The sequence below is a fragment of the Desmodus rotundus genome, chromosome 7 (genome assembly GCF_022682495.2).
Source record: "Desmodus rotundus isolate HL8 chromosome 7, HLdesRot8A.1, whole genome shotgun sequence".
In the NCBI taxonomy this organism is placed as follows: Eukaryota; Metazoa; Chordata; class Mammalia; order Chiroptera; family Phyllostomidae; genus Desmodus; species Desmodus rotundus.
The window spans coordinates 133,574,590-133,592,354 of record NC_071393.1 but is presented as its reverse complement, the minus strand read 5'-3'; the positions used below and the strand labels follow the sequence as shown (position 1 = coordinate 133,592,354).

At 54.6% G+C, this 17,765-nt stretch overlaps 1 protein-coding gene across 6 annotated transcripts in view; it reads left to right on the top strand.

Moving 5' to 3' along the window:
- Positions 1-17,765, top strand: part of BCL11B (BCL11 transcription factor B) — an 89,984-nt gene that overhangs the window by 24,703 nt on the left and 47,516 nt on the right. For 2 of the 6 annotated variants that reach the window (XM_053928638.2, XM_053928637.1), the window contains exon 3: positions 14,706-14,921. The exons of the other annotated variants lie outside the window; for them this stretch is intronic. In XM_053928638.2, coding sequence (XP_053784613.1) covers positions 14,706-14,921 — 216 coding nt within the window. The remainder of the gene's footprint in view (positions 1-14,705; positions 14,922-17,765) is intronic. 6 annotated transcript variants of the gene reach the window in all.

Genomic DNA, 17,765 nt, shown 5'->3' with positions numbered 1-17,765 from the left:
TTAATAGGCCAGCTGCCGGAGCGGGGTGGTGAGGAGCGGGCGGGGGCGCAGCTGACCCTGCCCGCGTCTGGCCTCTCGGGGAAAGCGCGCTCCTTTCTTCCTCCGGTGACAGCTCCCCTCCCCCTCTCGGCCGGGGTCCGAGGAAGGCGGGTGGGGGGGCGGGCTGGCGAGTCGTAGGGTAAGCCTAGGGGAGGGGGCGTCCGTCGTGCTTCCGTGCAACTTTTGCTTTGAGGGGCGGGAGCGTGCTGTGACTCGGACCCGCCCCAGGACCCGGCTCGCGAAGGAGCCGGGGGAGCTGGAATGCAGGTTTCCTGGGAGCACTCTGCTGCCCCTGAGTCTTTTTTTCCTGAGTCCTGTCCCCTGGCGTCCCCCGCCCCCACTCCCCGCCCCGCTGCGGCCCGCAGAGCTCGCCCCTGGCCCTGGGCCAGCCCCCTTCCCTGGCAGCGGGCGGAGATGGATGGAGGCGGAGACCCAAGGTCAAGGGCGGGGAGCCCGCAGTCCTGGGGCCCCTTTGTGCGCGCGGGGCCGCCCCTCCTCCACCCGCCGCCCTCTCCCCGGCTTGTGGGCGCGCACCCGGGCTAGTGACGGCCCCAGGCCTGGGGAATCGCATTTCAGTGTCCTGAGAAGTGCCAGTGGCCTCCTCCCCGAAATTGCCGCGCGGGGGCTGGGGGGCGGGGCTCCTTGCTGGGGTAGCGTCCCTGAGTCCTAGGGGCCCCCCGGGATCCCCGCTCCTCCTGCTGCCAAAGCACGGAAGGGTCCTCCCAGCTCACCTTGGCCGGACTGAGCCTGGCAGGTCTCAGAATCCAGGTGAGGCCCGGTTGGAACGAGCCTCAGAGTTTCCCTTGTGCATCTTGTGTCCGTTGGGGCAACAGTCCAGTCCAGAAGGGGTTGCTTTGGAGTTCTCTCCACACTCCCCGCCTGTGGAAGAGGGAGCCGACTTTTCTAGAGGGCATTCCTGGGGCTGGGATTTTAAAACACTCAAGAACAACAAAAGTGTTTTCCCAATTGTGTGGGAATGGAACCCTCCACTCGAGTGGGACACAAAGCCTTGTGGAATTACAGGAAATTAATGTCGTCCTGCCTCCAGCCCCACTTCTTTTACAATGCTCTCCCTCCAGGAGAATTTGTATGCTAATGGTCACCTCGCCAAGAGTCTCTATTTTTGCTTCTTAAAAATTGGCCTCCAATTGTTTAAAGCGCTGCAGCCTTTACAGACCCACAAAAGCAGGGGCTGGACGCCCGGTGGATTTACCACAAAGCTCTGAAGGAAATGTTCAAACATTTCCCCAACGTTGTTACTCTGGAAATAAAAATGTACGCTATTCGGCTGGAGAAGATTAAAGTTTCCCTTCAGTGTGACAGCTTTTCTAGGCTAGAATTGGAACCACATCTCTATTTTTCATTATTCAGAAATTTGCTGCAACAAGAGTCAAGGTAATTTTAAAAAATATGCATGTCCATGTCTATGTATGATTTGGGCCGACCAGATCATAACAGGACACTGCACCTCCTGTGCCTCAGAAATACGGTATTTTGTAACCGATGCCTTCTTGGCATTTTGAGTAAGAGTTGATTTAAAAAAAAAAAAACCTCCCATTGAGTGAACCCCAACCTCGAGCAGCCAGCTTTTCTGCTGGAGGACTCTGAAGGTATTTGTCAATTTGCTTTTTTGAAAGGCCTCTCCGAAAAGGTAACAAAGTCAGCACTTGGAAACTCAAAAGCTGCCCGCGTCCCAGGCAGGAAGGGTTTCGTATCTGCCTGAACTTGCTGGTCGATTTCTTAGTCGTCCATTTCCAGCAGTTCCGACAAGACAGAATCTGCCTTTGAATGTCTGCAGCGACGGGCAAAGATCACAATCCAGCCCTCAGAACGGCCCAGGACTGAAAAGGCAGATTCTCGTGTTTGATTAATATTTATGTTACTGGATTCCTTTGGAGAAAGGAAGAGAAAACACTGGTCACGTGAGTGAGCGGGGTGGGGGTGGGGGGTGGCCCATCCTAGGTCCTTGCAGTTCCCTGATATAGAAGGAAGTCTGTTGTAGGATTTTGGGAAACAAGGTGTGTGGGGAGTAATTGTTTATGTTTTGCCTGGAAGACAGGTAACCTGTGGTTGGCTGACTTAATGGCTATTACACAGGGGAGGAGGAGGCCAACTTAGCTGTTTTCTTTCTTTTGATGATTCATCCATGATAAAAATTACTGGTGATTTCTCCCACTAGTTTTCGGTTAAGGCTGGGGGCAGAGTGGTGGGAGCCCCCTCCCCGCTCTTCTTGTTCCTTGAGAGGCACACCTTTGTGTCCTGGGGCGGGGTGGGCTGCTGTGTGGTGTGTTGTTCTGTGCTGCGACAAGTCTGCAGGGTACAGGTGACTTGCCTGGCTTCTGTTCAGAAGCCATGTGTGGGAGATTTGCTTGGGAATGGGGGATTTTGTCAGCTGGGTTGCGTTGAAATAAGTACAGGGGAGTTGGTAGTCAGAGGGATCCCAGCCAGGGAGGCCTCCTTTGGAGGTGTGGGTAAGCACCTTCAGTTTTATTACTTTCAGAAATCTAGATGTCTTTATAGGGTTTTCTAGAAGCACGGCCTCTCAGAGCCCCGGTGACACCCTCGATCAGTATTTGTTGTTGCTGGAACATGAGGGAGGGGCCACCTCAGTGTCGAAGCACCGACTCAACATGTGAGCATGCACTGCCAGTCTCAAATATGTCTGCTCCCAAATGGACAGACCAGCTCGTAGTTTCTTCATTGTCAAATGGGGATGTCCAAGTGGGTGCACTCCTGCCACCGTCCAGGTGTGAGAACAAACCCTTCCCTAGGAGTGGCGTAATTGCTGATTTCAAAGACATAGAGTGGACTGTCCTTGTTCAGTCCCCAGGGCAGGGTGACTGGTTTGTGAAGGACAAGGAATCACATAGCTACTCGTGTAGCATGTCATGTTTAAGGTCAGGGGAAAAACTAGGGGATTTATGAGGACGTATAAGGGGGAGTACTTGAATTTTCAATTTAGTGACCTAATGCCCACAGGAAACCTGTCTGTTCCATTCCCATTCATTTTAGGGTTCTGCGCCCCCAGCTCCTTGTTTGGGGACCACCATGTGATTTAGAACTCTACCACAGATTGAGTTTGCTGTTGCCCTTGAGCTGAATACACCAGAAAAGGTGTCTCTCCTGACATTTGGTATCCGGCTCTAGAAAGACAGGACTTGGGCTGCGGGAATGCATACAGCAGGCAGCCTTTAAGTGCACAGCCCTGCTCGTTGCAGGTGAGGAAGCAACTCGGTACAGACCGGTGAGAAACCCTTTTGCTGTGCTGCCTCTCGAGGCGAACGGAAATTGGCCTGTGTGCCCACAGAGCGAGCACACAGCTGGCCTCTCTGAAACGGTCCCTTCGCCGGGGAAGTGAGAGGCCCCAAGTGTGCTGCTGGTGCTCCGTCTTACTTTTGGTGGTGGTTTTTCTTTTGAAGAGGCTTGGATTCTTTTTTCCCAGCACATGCTGAGTGACCCGAATTGGAGTTTCAACAGGAATGGCAGGGCCCAGAACCTGTGGTTTAGACTTGCCACTTAGAACATACACATGCTTGCTTTATGTATTTGGTTGGTTCACCTCCACAAGGCCAAGACCTCGGGCTTGAGTTCTGGGGTAGCGGTGGGGGAGTATGGCCCTCTGCCTTTTCCATGGGTGACCTGTGGGAGCCCTTGTTCCCCAGCATCAGAGCTGGAGTGGGGCGGGGGACACGACAGACCCCCGTAGCCTTCGTTGGTGCAGGCTTGGAGCCAGAGGCTGTCTGGTGTTCCGTAATTGAATACAGATCTCAGTCAGTTCCATGCGGGCATGCCAGGATGGGCAGGGAGGGCAGGCAGAGTCCTCTCTCTCCCCCAGGTCTGGTCTTAGAAGCTCGGATTACCCTCCCCCCCCACCTGAGGGGCCTCCAAGCCTGTCCCGGCACCCAGACCACATGGTTTGCAAAAAAGGATGGGAGGTGGGCGACAGGATCGCGCAACGCCCATGTAAACACTGTTTGTGTGAACTGGGTCTTCTCTCTTTTGTTAGTGGCAGCTCGTTAATTAACCAGCAGATGAGTGCTGCCTTCTTTGACACGTGCATGTATTAGGGGGCAGAAGATTCTTGTTCTCCTAAAACTCTGAACAGAACTGCTCAGGAAGTCCTCGCAGTTCTGCCATCTCTTCTCTCCCGTGGTCCTCCCTGCTGCCCCTTCCCATCCCCTCCTCCCCAGCCGTCCCCTTCACCCGAGTGGGCGCCTAGTTGCGTGGAGGGCTGACGCGTTCAACACAGCTAAATAAATCATGTTTATGCTTGGCGTTCTTGGTAGTGAAGAATCTGTTGGCTGTTTTTACTTCCTTATTTCTCAGCATTTTCTTCCTACCTGTTTTTGAGCTCATGCCCAGAAATAGTAGTTTTGTCAAATGAGGGTGTAATGCCAGCCAGCCTCTCTTGCTGCCAAGGAAGCTGCTGGATTTTGCAAAACAGAGTGACGTTTCTTCAGTGACACTGATGTTCCCCCCCCACCTCAAAGAAATTAGGATGTAAAATAAGGTTATGAAAATGCACGCAGGGAAGAAAAAATATTCCTGCCTCCCAGTCACCCCCAAGGCACAGGGACCAGCGGGGAGCAGGTCTGGAGACAGGTCTCACTTCTGTCTGCTCTTGGCAGCTGCACGGGCAGGAGGCAGCCGGCAGATCCGGAGAGGCTGCCTCTGCTTCAGCCGAGAGCTGACTCGGGGTCCTTCCTCTCCGCTCCAGACTTCATGTTCTCTGCCGTTTTGGATGATGTGGTGCAAAGATTCCGTCCCCCCCCCACCCTCCCCTGCCGCCCCACTCCTTATTTCTGGTTGGTTTCGTGTCTGTTTAATTTCGGAGGCCTCCTGAAACAGTGCTTGCTGGATTCTTTCTCTGAGGTTACAGTTAGGGTGTCGTCTCCGCCCGGGTTTGGAGCACGGGGTTGGGATCCAGCTACGCGCTCATTGTTTGTGTAAAGAAAAGCGAGGGAGGCGTCCCTTTTGCTGCCTTTCCCCTCCACCATGTCGTTTTGGGGTACCTGAAAAGCCCTCGTCATGATGGGGTGCTGGGCAGAGAATTACAGCCCAGTAGAGCCTGCAGGCTAAGACTTATTTTTGGTAGGAAGGAACTATTTATTTATTGCTTTACCTTTATTGTGTACACTATTACAGATCTCCCCATGTTCCTCCCCTTTGCCCACCTCGCCCCCCTTCCCTCGCCACCTCCTCCCTTCCTCCTGGCCATTGCCACACCGTTGCCTGTGTCTCTGGGTTATGCATATATGTTCTTTGGCTAATCCCTTCATAAATTTTTTTTTAATGGTTTCAAAAACAAATAAATGCCAGGAGGCGAGGCTTCACTTATCTGGAGTCTTTGCAAGGCTTCTGGAGTGAATTCAGTCTGAGGTCCGGCACATCTGTTTCAAAGACAGCCAAGGGAAAAAAAAAATGACAGCCAAATCAAAGTCAGCGTGCTGTGATTTTCCCCTGTTTCTAAGGGGACTACTCTGCAGTAGAAATGCTATTTCCATGGAGGACCCCGCTACCGGTTTCTGTAATTACATTAAATAGCGGTATAAACCTCAGCTGAACGCAAACCCCTGTTGCAGCGGCGTCAGGAGCACGGCTACATTGAATCGTGAGGAGCAGTGTTACCCCAGTTAATGTGCTAACAATCTTTATTACATTAACCCCGCGAAGTGTTAATTCTTACAAATTTGGTGGTGTACGCACTGTACGTCACCATGGGTGCGTTAGCAGATGAAAATGGGTTTCACATCAAAAAATAAAGCAGGAAGGGACCTGTCAGACTGCTCCCTTAGAAGAAAATTTGTGATTTCCGTCGTCAAATGCTACCTGTGCTGAAAGGCAGGCTCACAATGTGTACATTAAATGCCATCTGCATACAGAAAACTCAGTTACAGGAACGACTGTGTTGGAAGTAATTACAGGCCTGTTCCCTGCTTTGGTGACATTTCAGACTTGGCTTGGAAACAGAAAGAGGCCATAGAAAAATTTTGTTCTTATGTGATGCAAAGCATTGAACTTCAATATTCTATATGTCTGTTAGTAAAAGGTAAAAAGAAATGAAAAGGAAAAAAAAAAGACTTAACAACAAAACCCAGGGAAGAGTTGGATTTTTTAAACAATTTATTATAGTAGGGGAGACCAATTGCATGTAACTCTCATAATACAACTAAAAACAAAAAATGTATTTAAACTATAGCAGGGTCCTCTCTTCTGCCATTTCATTTCTTTTTCTTCCGTTTTTTGCAACCCACCTTCCACTAACCAAGTTAAAATTTTATTCCACCTATAAAAAGGAGGGCCCTGGGGTTGCCTGTTCCCTTCCCACCCAGGTATAACTTTATGTTTCATGTTAAAAAAAAAAGGGGGTGATGCCCACAGCCCTGAAATCCCTCACTCCCCCTGCACCTGGGATTGTACCCCTTTTCCTGGCTGCTCCCAGCTGGCGTCATCACAGTTGCCTCCTGGCCGGGCACCCCCTTCCTTGGCGTGGTTTTTCTTGGCTGGGCTGTGTTATTTTCATTCTGAATGCTCCTGGATTCTCGGAGTTCAGACTTCCTCCTCCTGCGCGCCAGGCGGCTGAGCCAAATCAGCATCGGAGTCTGTGAGGACCACAGCTTCCTGAGCCCGCCCGCTTTTACACATGCTGTCTAAGGGGCCCGGATTTTCCACAAGTGTCCGGAGTCAGCATTTGTAGGTCGTTCAGTCCTCGGATGTCAGGCACTGTGGATGTTGCTGGGAAAGAAAAACGTGTCATTAGATGGAGTCATCTCCCAGCTTATTTCGCTCATGTGACATGTGACTTCAGTCTTGACTGTGCCTCCCCCCCCCCCCCGCCCCCCCCCCCCACAACGACGGGGAAATGGGGACGTGTCTGAGGGACGCCTGGCCGGGCTGGTCACTGGAGTCTGGCCATGACGTGCCATCTGGAAAGGGGCTGCAGGTTCCTGACCCCAGGCCCCCAATTCTTCGTGCCTGGAACCCAACTGGCTTATCCGGCTGTTCCTTCAGCTGACGGGCTGTGCTGTTCGTCCAGGGGCGCCTTGTGCAGGCTCCTGTAGTGCGGTGTTGGTGGGTCCTGATGCACCCTAAGAGAAAGTTGCCGGAGGGGCTTGGATAAGTTGTTTTAGGGCAGAAACTGCTGAAGGTAGAAGCAGATCAGAAGGCCTGAATCAGGCAAAAGGGGCAGTTCCTCTGCTAGGTGTTGGCCTGCTGTTTTTGCTGGTGACATGCAGAGACTCTGTCAGCTCCAGTTTGTCCTCGGCCCCTATCACTTCCTGGGGATGTGAGCAGACACTGTAGCACGTCCACTTTGCTGATAGACACGTGTGTGTCTGTGTGTGTGCGTATATCATTATCTCTGTGTAATAGGTGTGCAGGCTCACAGTTTTACTAGCGAAACACGTGGTTTCTCCTTCTGTTGTCCCCGGACCGGCCCATTCCAGGGTCGGGGGCCCCGGTTCAGTGGGCCCTGCCTGCTGACATCGCTCCAGAGGGCTCGTGTCTGTTTCCTGTATGTGTCTTGAAGCCAGGCGCACAGGCCTCAACTTCCGGCTGGAGTCTAAGGCTTCTGTCGTGTGTTCTGGCAGTTCAGAGAGCTCCAGGGATTTCCCCGAGTGCCCAGCACAAAAACGGAGTGGAAGCTTCCTGTTTTCCCCGTAGGTGCCCACCTGCTTTGGGGTTGGACGGGTTGGCTCCCTCCACCTTCCCCTGCGTCATTCACAGAGGATGGTTGGGACACACCCTCCCTCCGCAGAGGTGTCTGAAGGGCCCTCTGCTACCTCCCTGGGAAGGACCACCGGAGGGCTGGGTGTTTGTGATGTAACCTCACTGATCCCTGGCTCCAGGTGCAGAGAGGGGACCTGTTGCCCCAGAGTAGCCCAGCGGCCCCCAGCCTCTTGCATCTTGAGAAAACTCGGGTTAGCAGCCACTTGGACCTGGTGAGGGCTGTAACCGAGCTTGCTTGTAATCCCAAGACGCAGCTGCTGGGGAGGATGTTGCCTTCCCAGCCATGGCGGGAGGGGAAAACAGGTTTTGGTGGTGTTGTTGGGGGCACGATTGTTGCTGGGCTTCGCCTCTCCCTTTTCTGGGATGCATTAAATGTGCAGTGTGCCAGGGAGCAAAACTAGTTGAGGTGGTGATTCACCGCTGACATATCTCCGTGTGCAGGAGGGGAGGTGCCTGGAGGAAGGCTGCCTGGCCTAAGGTGCTGGGAAGGATGTGCCTTTTGCTTCCTCTCCGTGGCCAGGCCTTCTCGAGGAGGTGGGCACCGGACGATGCCCTGTCGTCCACATAGGGCTGTGGGCGGCACGTGAGATCTCTAGATGGTCACTGTGGAAGCCCAGAGATGTTCTTGGGGGCCCCCCGGTGAGCCCACCTCTCCCCTGCACCTCCCTCTGTGCCCCCACCTGGTGTGGCCCTGTCTAAGCCCAGCCAGGCCCAGGTGGTGGGCATGCCCGCCAGCTCCTTTACCTGCCTCGGAAGCCTGGCTCTCGGCCCCTGGAAACGGCTGTGTTGTCAGCAGGCAGCCTCAGTAAAGGCCGTGGATTCGAACTATGTTTCCACGTCTCCTATGTAATGACCCTGAAGGACGTCTTCAGACACAGCAGTGCAAGCCCTGTGGGACCCCATTTTCCCTTCCCGTTGCTCCTCTTTTAAAGGACACTTACTCATGCACCCCCAAACCCTGACCCATGACAGCCAGGGCCCCAGAGACTGGGGATGGGCGCCTGACTTAGAAAAGCAAATTTGAAAGTGGGGAGTGGAACTTGGGGTGCCCCACCTCCCCGCAGAGGACTTCTGGGTCCCCCAAGCGCTCTGGTGCTGCCAGCTGAGCCGTGGGCTCGGCACTTACCCTCTGGGCTTGCAGGTTACACGTGACTTTCCGTGTTCACTGCAATGCTTGTTTGCATTCCCTTTCTGCTTTACTATTCTATATATTTTTATAGTGAAATGAAAAACAAGTTCCAGTCTTTGCTGGCTCCCAAACCTTGGTAGTTAAAAACTAAGAAAAAGACATGAAATAATACCTGTGGATTGAAAGAATTTATTTTTTGAGTACCATCCCCCCACACATATGACCCTCGTAGATCTGAAATTGAGTAACAAAGAAGGTGCTTTAGAATCCTCCTCTGTTCCTGCTGTCTTAGCCACACCCCTGTCTCTACCTACCCCCCCCCCACCCCCACATCCCCTTCCATCAGCCTCCCCCACCAAATGTCGGGTCAGGGCCAAGACCTGTTTGGCGAGCACCTAGGCTGTCTCATTTAAGGTGGCACTCCACTTCTCTCAAATAGGAAATTGCCAAAATGGGTGTCATCGGCTGCTAATTAGATGTATTTTAACTGCAGGTTCGTTTTACCAGCTAATACCGTTGCTTTGCTCTTCCGCGGGAAGCGTGCTGGAGCTGTTAAAATAGGAGCCTTTGGCCCTAGCAGACAGCTAGCGGAGCCGGCAGCTGGTGGAGGTGCTTTCCCTTGGTGGCAGCTGGTCCCCATGCGGCTGGCCCCGCGATGGCCAGGCCAGACCCCACACCAGTGTCGGAGTCCTTTCGGTGTCTCGATGTGTTTTGACCAGGGCTTTGGTCCAGAGGAGGCACTGAGCTCTCCAGATTCGGGTCCCCCAAATCACACCCCTCCCCCTTGAGGGGTCACTGTCCTCCACTCCACCACCCAGAAGCAACAAATGACCGTGTGCTGTGCCTGTGTGCACCCCAAACAGGCCGGCCTTGGATTTTCAAGCCAGAGCTGGCTTCCCTCCCTCTTTTCTCTCTAGCAAACTGGAAAACAAGCCCCGATTTCCCGTTAGGTGGGGGGAGGTGGGCTGGAACCAGGATAATGATCCTTAAATGTGAGCGATGCCTTTGACTTCCTGTGATTTCTCTCTCTCTCCCCGCCCCTAGCCCCTTAACACAGAGCATTTTCATCATCCTCAAGACCAAGTAGCTGGCAAAATATTTAAGCGATCTGAAAGAAATGTTTTTATTTGCCCACGTGCGAATTGGGTTATCTGCCTATCCTGTTTATGAAATTTGGGGCTGCCTTTCCTGCAGTCTGCTCGACTCTCAAATCTTTCCCGGCTCCCATTTCCATATTTCTGCGTGCATGTTCTTTGTTAATCACTTGGCAAGCGCTTATTTGAATATTAAAAATTTCTTTAATCATCAAAGGCAGGAGCACAGTCTCATGAATATTCATATTTTCCCCCTCCTCATTACCCTGCAGTAAAAGCCAAACAGCCATCAATCGCCCTCATTACAGGCTCTGGCGTTTTGATTGGCTGCTGGCTGCCCAGAGCTTTTTATTTTTTTATTTTTCCCCTTCTCCTATGAGCTGTCTTGTACCTGCCAACAACCAAAAAAAAAAAAAAAAAATCAACAATGCAAGAATAAATTTCTCTGGTTGAAAAACAACTTTGCAAACTTGTCAAACAGTCCTTGTGGCTTGCTGCTGCCAAAGCGGCCACCAGCACAACCTGCACCCCTAAAAAAAAAGATGCAGGGAAAAGGGGGTGGGGAGAGGGAAAATTAAATAAATAAATAAAGAGGGAGAAACTTGAGCCTCGGCGATGAATATTTGTCAAGAGAGTTGACGTAAGTTTCATTTGCATAATGACTTTGTACTTCTGCATTAATAAAATTTGCATATGAAGCCATGTTAATTACTCCTGATCATGCTTTTTGCATTCATGCATAGTAATTTTCTCCGACTTGTGAGAATTAATGTCTTGGCATGGGGGGAGGGGGGCGCGGGGACTGTCAGGTTTTCTTGCCAGTGGCCTCACTCACAGGCGCTGGCTCCCTGTCTGTCTGTCGCCCTCCTGGATCTATGACTCATTTTTGCACTATCAGTAGGAGTTCTTGGCTTTAAAAAAATGTATCAATTCAAAGACACCGGTAGGGAGAAAAATATACATCTGCACGGAGTATTCCAGCGCTGCTTTCCTGGCTGGGAGACTGTAACCCTCCCACGTGGGAGGGGACCCCGGAGGAGTCGGCGCTGGGAAAGAATCCCATCCCTCTGAAACCCAGGCTGGGGTTTTGCCAGGCGAGTTTTTGTGTCTACCCGCTGGGGGGTGTGGGCGTGTTCGCTGGGGAAGTGCGCATGTGTGAGGAATGGAGCTGGACCATCTGCAGGGCCCTCTGGAAGGGAAATGGGGTACACACCCCCTCGGAACGGATGCAGTGAAAATGACCTTACACCCCCATTTGGAGCTTAGGAAACGTTCTGGGGGGTCTGGTGCTTGGACTTTTTTGTACCTCGCTGATGGGGTGCTCAGGGGGAGATTCTGACCCTATGAGCAGTGTGGTGCTGGACACCCAGCCTTAGTTTCCTTATTTGTGGGGGGGGGGGTGTCATATTACTGACCTCCTAGGAAGGCTGCTGGGCTTAAACCAGGTGATATATGTATTCATTGTTTATTTCTTTTTTCCCAATGAAAGTGAGCTTCCATGGTAAGGAATCCAGCCAGCCAGAGGTTTATTCTTAAGCCACCTGGATCCCGGTAAAGCTGGAATGGCGTCTTGCGGTCCCTTGGCCACATACTGCCAGGCACGTGCGTCTGTTCCAGTTTCAGAGGGGAACCCGCCCAGAGAAAGTGGTTTTTTTGCAGGAGTGCCCTGCAGGGCTTCATAGGGTGCCTTTCTGTGGGGAGTAGGGAAAGTTCCAGAATGGGGACTACATGAAGGATGGCGATCACATATTGAGTGTTTACTAGAAGCGTGGCTCTGGCCAGGCGTGCCCTGACCTCTCTTTAAAGGCGAGGTTCTGAGAAAGTGACTCATCCTGGGTCACAGGGCCAGGAAATGGCAGAGGAGAAATTCAAACCCAGGCCTCTGGCTCCAAGGCCTCATACGAGCTCCCAGCTTCCTCTGCGCCTGTCAGTCTCTCCCCGGGGGTGGGGGTGGGGACCTCAGACACCCTGTCAAGTGTTCCGGGTTCCCTGGCTGCACTTTGCAAGGCCGACACTCCTCCCTTGAAGAGGAGCAGGGGCTGGGAGGTGGCCTGGGACAGGCACTGAGGCCAGGGGCAGTCCTCACCTTGACCTTTAAAAAAACATCTAGATAAGATGCACCTAACATACGATTCACCACTTTAACCACTGTAAGGTGTCCAGTCACTGGTTGTGAGCGCGCTCACAGTCTTGGGCAGCCACCACCACCGTCTAATGCCAGAACCTCTTCACCGCAGGAGAAACCCCCCTGCCCAGGAGCCGCTCACTGCCCGCCCCTGCCCCTCCTCTGTGTCTGCCTGTCTCTGTGGACTGGCCTGCGCTGGGCTCTTCCCACACGTGCAGTCGTACAATAGGTGGCCTCTTTCAAATTCAGCACCTTGGACTTGGGTATGGCTTCAGAAGAGGATTTCTGGAGTTCCAGAAGGTTCTGAAGCTGCTCCAGCCCAGAACCTGCCCCAGAGCAGGGGGCCCTCTGGGAACCCCTGAAGGTCCCCTGTGGGCAGTTTAGGATTGAAAGCCCCTCAATCTTGCTGGCTCCTCTCCTGCCTCCACTGAGCTGGCCCCTAGAGCAAGTGGTCTTCAGCCAGGTGAGAATTCCTAATGAGGTTTGGAAGCCCCTCCAGGGGCAGCCCAGCCCCCACCCCTCCCTGAGTTGGGGATGACTCTGCCTCCACTGACTGTGGCCTAAGCCCAACCTTTCCAGAAGGAGGCGCTGCTACTGGAGCTGCCCTGTGGCTCTTCCTTCCGACCACGGAGACACAGGTTCTGTTCGCTTCCGGCTTGGGTGGTGTCACCAGGCCCGGGGAGGTACACCTGTTGGTTTTGTCAGCCCTGGTACCTGCTGGTGGCTGGGTTGTGGCCTCACCCAGAATCTGGGAGCCCACCTGGATTTGCTCTTTTGCAACCTCTGATGGCTTGACTGAGCCCACAGACCCTCAGGCCCCCCTTGATCGCCCAGGGCCCTCCCTCTCAGGTTCCTGGGGCGTCCTGGTCACTCCACCTGGCTGCAGCTTCAGGTGGGAAGCAAGGCACATCCAGGCTTTGGAGACACAACTGGGTTTAAGTTCCACACCTCCCTGGGCCTCAAACTCCCCGCTGTGGAGTGGGGACAGTCTTCCCGGCTGGGTGGGGCAGTTGCAACGGGCGTTCAGTACAAAGTGGCTGTCACAGTTACGGATGATCCAGGGCTTTCCGTGGTCTGTAAGCAAGGCCTCCATAGTGGACAGGTCAAACGTGCAGTGTCCAGGGGGGTTCAGGTGGGGACTGGCCCGGGTAAACTTCCGGGAGGAGACTGGTGACACTGGCCTCAAGTGCTGACCTTTCTGGGGGGCCTGCCTTCCATCTGGGGCATTGCCTTCTGCTCAGCATCTGTGGCTGGAACAGCTTATGGGGTCCTTGGCTACATCCTTCCTGGGCCTTCGGCTCAGAACATCTCAGGCCCTGGGCTTAGCCTAGTAGGAGATTGTCCTTGGCCCAGAAGGGCCCAAGTGAGTGGGGTCAGCTTTGGCCCCCTGGGAAGACACTTACAGGTCTTCTCAAATACCCCGACGCCCCTAGTCCTGGGTAACTGAGAAAGAACGCCAGTTCTGAAGCCAGGCAGCCAGGGTTTGGGGGGCGGCCTGCTGGTGGGCTGGTGTGTGCAGCTCTCTGCAGCCACATCGTCAGTTTCCTGGTCTGGGCAATGGGTATCGTAAGCCCCGCCCCATGGCACAGTGGGAAACTCATGTGAGGTGAACCTGTGACTCCTGGCCCGCAGTGGGTTCGCAGTGGCTCTTCTGGACGGGGGATCCCATGTAGGGCTGTGGGCTGGGCAGGTTCCCCACCCCCTCAGGCCTGCGTGGGGCGCTGAGCAGCGTCGGGTGGCCTCCCTGGCAGTGCCTGCCCAGGGCCCAGCTGCCTGTTGTCTTGTTGATGTTTTCTTTTTGTCTCTCTGATGCTTCCCTGCTCAATTATTTACCCAGGGAATTTGGGCTTCTTCACTTGTGGTTTTGGCAAGGGCTTCACACAAATGTTTTGCCCTGGTGGTCTCTTAGCCATTTAAGATAAACGGTCAAATCAAATGCAGGCTGTGCTGGGGAGCCGAGGCGAGGCAGGCCCCCAGCCCTGCGTGGTGGCCATCGGACTGGGGAGGTGTGAGGAGGGGTACCGAGCAGTGCCAGGGGTTTCGTGGGGGGCGTTCAAAGCTTTCTGAAAGGCCACAGGGCCTGGGTTGCTGAGGAAGACCGTGGGCAGGAGAGAGGTACCAGCTGGCCCTTTGCCAGGCTGGAGGTTAACCAGGGCCCCGGCGCTCCGAAGTGGACTGGAGGTGTCCAGGCCTGTGCAAATAGCCCATCCCAACAGAGCAAACAGTGGTGGCCAGGAGCTTCCCAGAGGGGGGTGGCCCAGATTTTTGGGAACAGATGACCAAATGGAGCCTGCTCCACACCCCTTCAGAAGCCCCCACAGGAGGGCCCCTAGCTGGGAGTGGGCCCCCTGACCGCTCCCTGCATTAGGCCCCCAGGGATGGGAGTCCGGCCCTAAGACAGCCCAACCTGGCAGCTGTGGAAGTGGCATCCTTCAGGCCCCTGCCTGTGCCCCGGTGGTCTTCCCTGCAGGGCCTGGCACCCCAGAAGGGCGGCCTGCAGCCCTCTGCCCCGGGCCCCCGTGCCGCACCCTGAGCCCCGTGTTCCGTGCAGGGCCCGACTGACCAGACTTTTCTATTGTTTTTTCTCCAGGGCCGTGCAGGCCTGCCCAGCTGCCAGCGATGGCCCCCATAGCTGCCTCCTCCTCCCACCCTCACACATCCGTGATCACCTCACCTCTGCGCGCCCTGGGCGCTCTGCCGCCCTGCTTCCCCCTGCCCTGCTGCAGCGCGCGCCCGGTCTCGGGTGACGGGACTCAGGGTGAGGGGCACACGGAGGCTCCTTTTGGATGTCAGTGTCAGTTGTCAGGTAACAGACGCCGCGGTGGGGGGTGGGCTCCCGGGGGTGGCCGGGCAAGGTGGGGACTCGGGGCCGTGCAGCCCCTGCCCCAAAAGGCATTTCTTGGGGGGCGCCAGGGGAAGTGGTAAAGGATGCCGACAGAATTGAGCATCAGTGTCCTGGTTCCCACGGGTCGGGAGGTCCCCCCATGCCTCCATCCTCTCTGAGAGTCTCCCAGAAGGAGCACCCCCTGCCTCCATCCTCCAAATTCCATCTCTTTGGGCTGTTTAGCTAAAGCCTAATTGGATAACGCTTAACATCTGAGGTTTTCTTCTGCCACCCCCTCCCCAGCCCCAAACCCCACTCCCCCCACCAGACATGGCCAGAAGATTCCATGGTTGTCTGTGTGCATTGCTGAACCGTCCAATACGTGGAGTTTCTTCTTTGTGAGAATGTGTTGCCCATTAAGTCTGAGGAAACAAAGTCACTCTAAAGGAGACTTTCGGCTGGGGGATGAGACCTTGAGGGGTGTGTTGGGGGCTCGGGGCAGGGCCATGTGTTCCCCTGAGGGGCTGAGCACCCACTGAGCGCCTGGCGGCTGGTTGGCGTGGCTGCCCATTTTACAGATGGGCACACAGGGGCAGTGAGGTGACTCAGCCTGTCCCCCATCAATTACATCCTTCCCCCACTCTGTCCCCAAATAGAACCCAAACTCCTGCTCCGGCTGGAAGCCCCTGGGACTCACGGGCAGAGGCCTCCCCTACCGGCCCTGCAGAACTTCTCTTGACTTGGGTGGTGAAAGAAAAAGGCATTTTTTATGGCGCAGGGTTTGCTTGTAGTTGTAGCTCTCTCAAGGGAGGGTCCCTTTGGAGCCACAGCTCTGGAAAGGGCCACAGGCAGTCCCAGCTCCAGGTCAAGAGCTTGCAGGGCCTTGCTGCTCCTGGGGCAGCCTGGAGCCTTCAGCACCCTCCTGGACAGATGGCAACCTCGTAGGTTCTGGGCTTATGCTTTGTGAGCACAAAGCAATGATGAAATCACCTCAGGGTGGGGGGTGGTTGCAGAGAAGCAGCTGCCCCGTGTCCAGGGTGCCTGGGGCGCCTGTCCTGGCTCCGCAGGTCTGTGCCGAGACCCCTGCTTGAGGGGCGCCGGGGGGCTGCCCTGTCTGGGCGTCTGCCCTGCTCTCTGGCTTCCTGTAATTAGTGCTGCAGCCCCACGTGGTGGTGGGGGGTGAGCTATCATAGGTCAGCCCAAGTGTTTATGACTGGACTCGGTCAAGTTCTGCGGTACAGAAACACGATCCCCCTGTGCTCGGGGAGTGGCTTAACCCTCTGCTGGCACTGGCTCTGCCTAGAAGCCACCGTGCTGTGCAGGAGCTGTTCCGGAGCTGTTCCGTCCCCATTTTGCAGATGGGGACGTCAAGGCATGGGCAGGGTGAGTGGCTGGGCCAAGGTCTGGGACCTGGAATTTCTTGTCAGGATGCCTCCTGACAAAGCCACCCCTCCCACTGGGCCACGTGCCTTAGCCTACCCTACGTCTGGGGGACATTCCTCACACAAAGGCTCTCAGCCGAGGTGCCACCCACTTCCTTATAGGGACTGTGTGTTGAGGGCCTACTCTGTGCTGCTTGTGCTCAGCATCTCGTGCGCCCTCTTGAATTTAATCCTCATGGCCATTTTAGGAGGTAGTTCACTCCTCACTCTACAGATGAGAGAACTCGGCTCAGAGACTTGGAGGTCTCAGAACCCCATTCATTCATTCATTCACTCACTCATTTACTCATTCATTCACTCACTCACTCACTCATTCACTCACTCACCCATTCATTCACTCATTCACTCACTCATTCAGTCATTCATTCACTCACTCATTCACTCACTCACTTGCTCATTCATTCATTCATTCACTCACTCACTCACTCATCCATTTGTCCATGAAAAGCCACTTCCTGGGCACTTAGTTTGTGTAACTGTGCAACCAAGGCAGAGTTGGGCACACGGGCCCCTGCCCTCCTGCAGCCTGGTGGTGGAGGGAGGTATAGGGAGGGGGATCTGCACGCTTGTAAGGAGGACCCTTTGAAGGGGCTGGAGGAGCAGAGGTGGGATTTGGGCTGCTCATCCAGCCCCTGTTTCATCTTTGATGGTGGCTCCTCTGGCTTGGAGGCCATTCTGGGTTTCATAGCTTGACTCTGCAAGGGCTCACAGCCCTGGAGCAGCCCTCACACTTGGTGGCAGTGTGGTGTCTGTGCCTGGGGTCCCTGAGACCTCTCATTCTGACCCTCAGCTTCTGGCATGCCACACCAATGCCCAGCACTGTCCCCTCATTGCGGGGTCCCCATTCATCAACCTGCGTCTCAGGCTGGACCTCCCTATCTCCTGATCAGTTTCAGTACTGGAAATGTCCTATTCCAGTGGTTTCGGTCCCTTGGTGGCTTCTGTCCCTGGCACTGGGCTCTCTGCTTGAATGTTCTTAGTGCCTGTTTAATTAGTAGCTGGAATGGAGTCCTTGTATCACCAGGAACCGGTGAGGAAGGAGCAGGCCTGTGCACAGGTGGGAAGGGGCTGCTGCTCCTGCTTTTTCTCGTTCCTTTCCGGACCGGGATGCACTGGACCTGTCTCTTCAAATTAACATGGAAAACCCTGCGTCACGACGTTTGGCTCAGGTTAATTGCATGCCCGGGAACGCATCCGTGGTTATTTATAGAAGGTGTGATTTCGTGAGGGAGGAGACCACACAGGTGTGTGTGCTGTGTGCCTCTTGGGCCGGCTGCACCCCAAACAGCCCCGCCTCCCAGAACCCCATCCCAGACCTCCTGCTGACGGTCACGGTGGGAGAAGGGACTTCTCAGAGCGCTGCTTGCCCGTTGCTTCTCGAGTC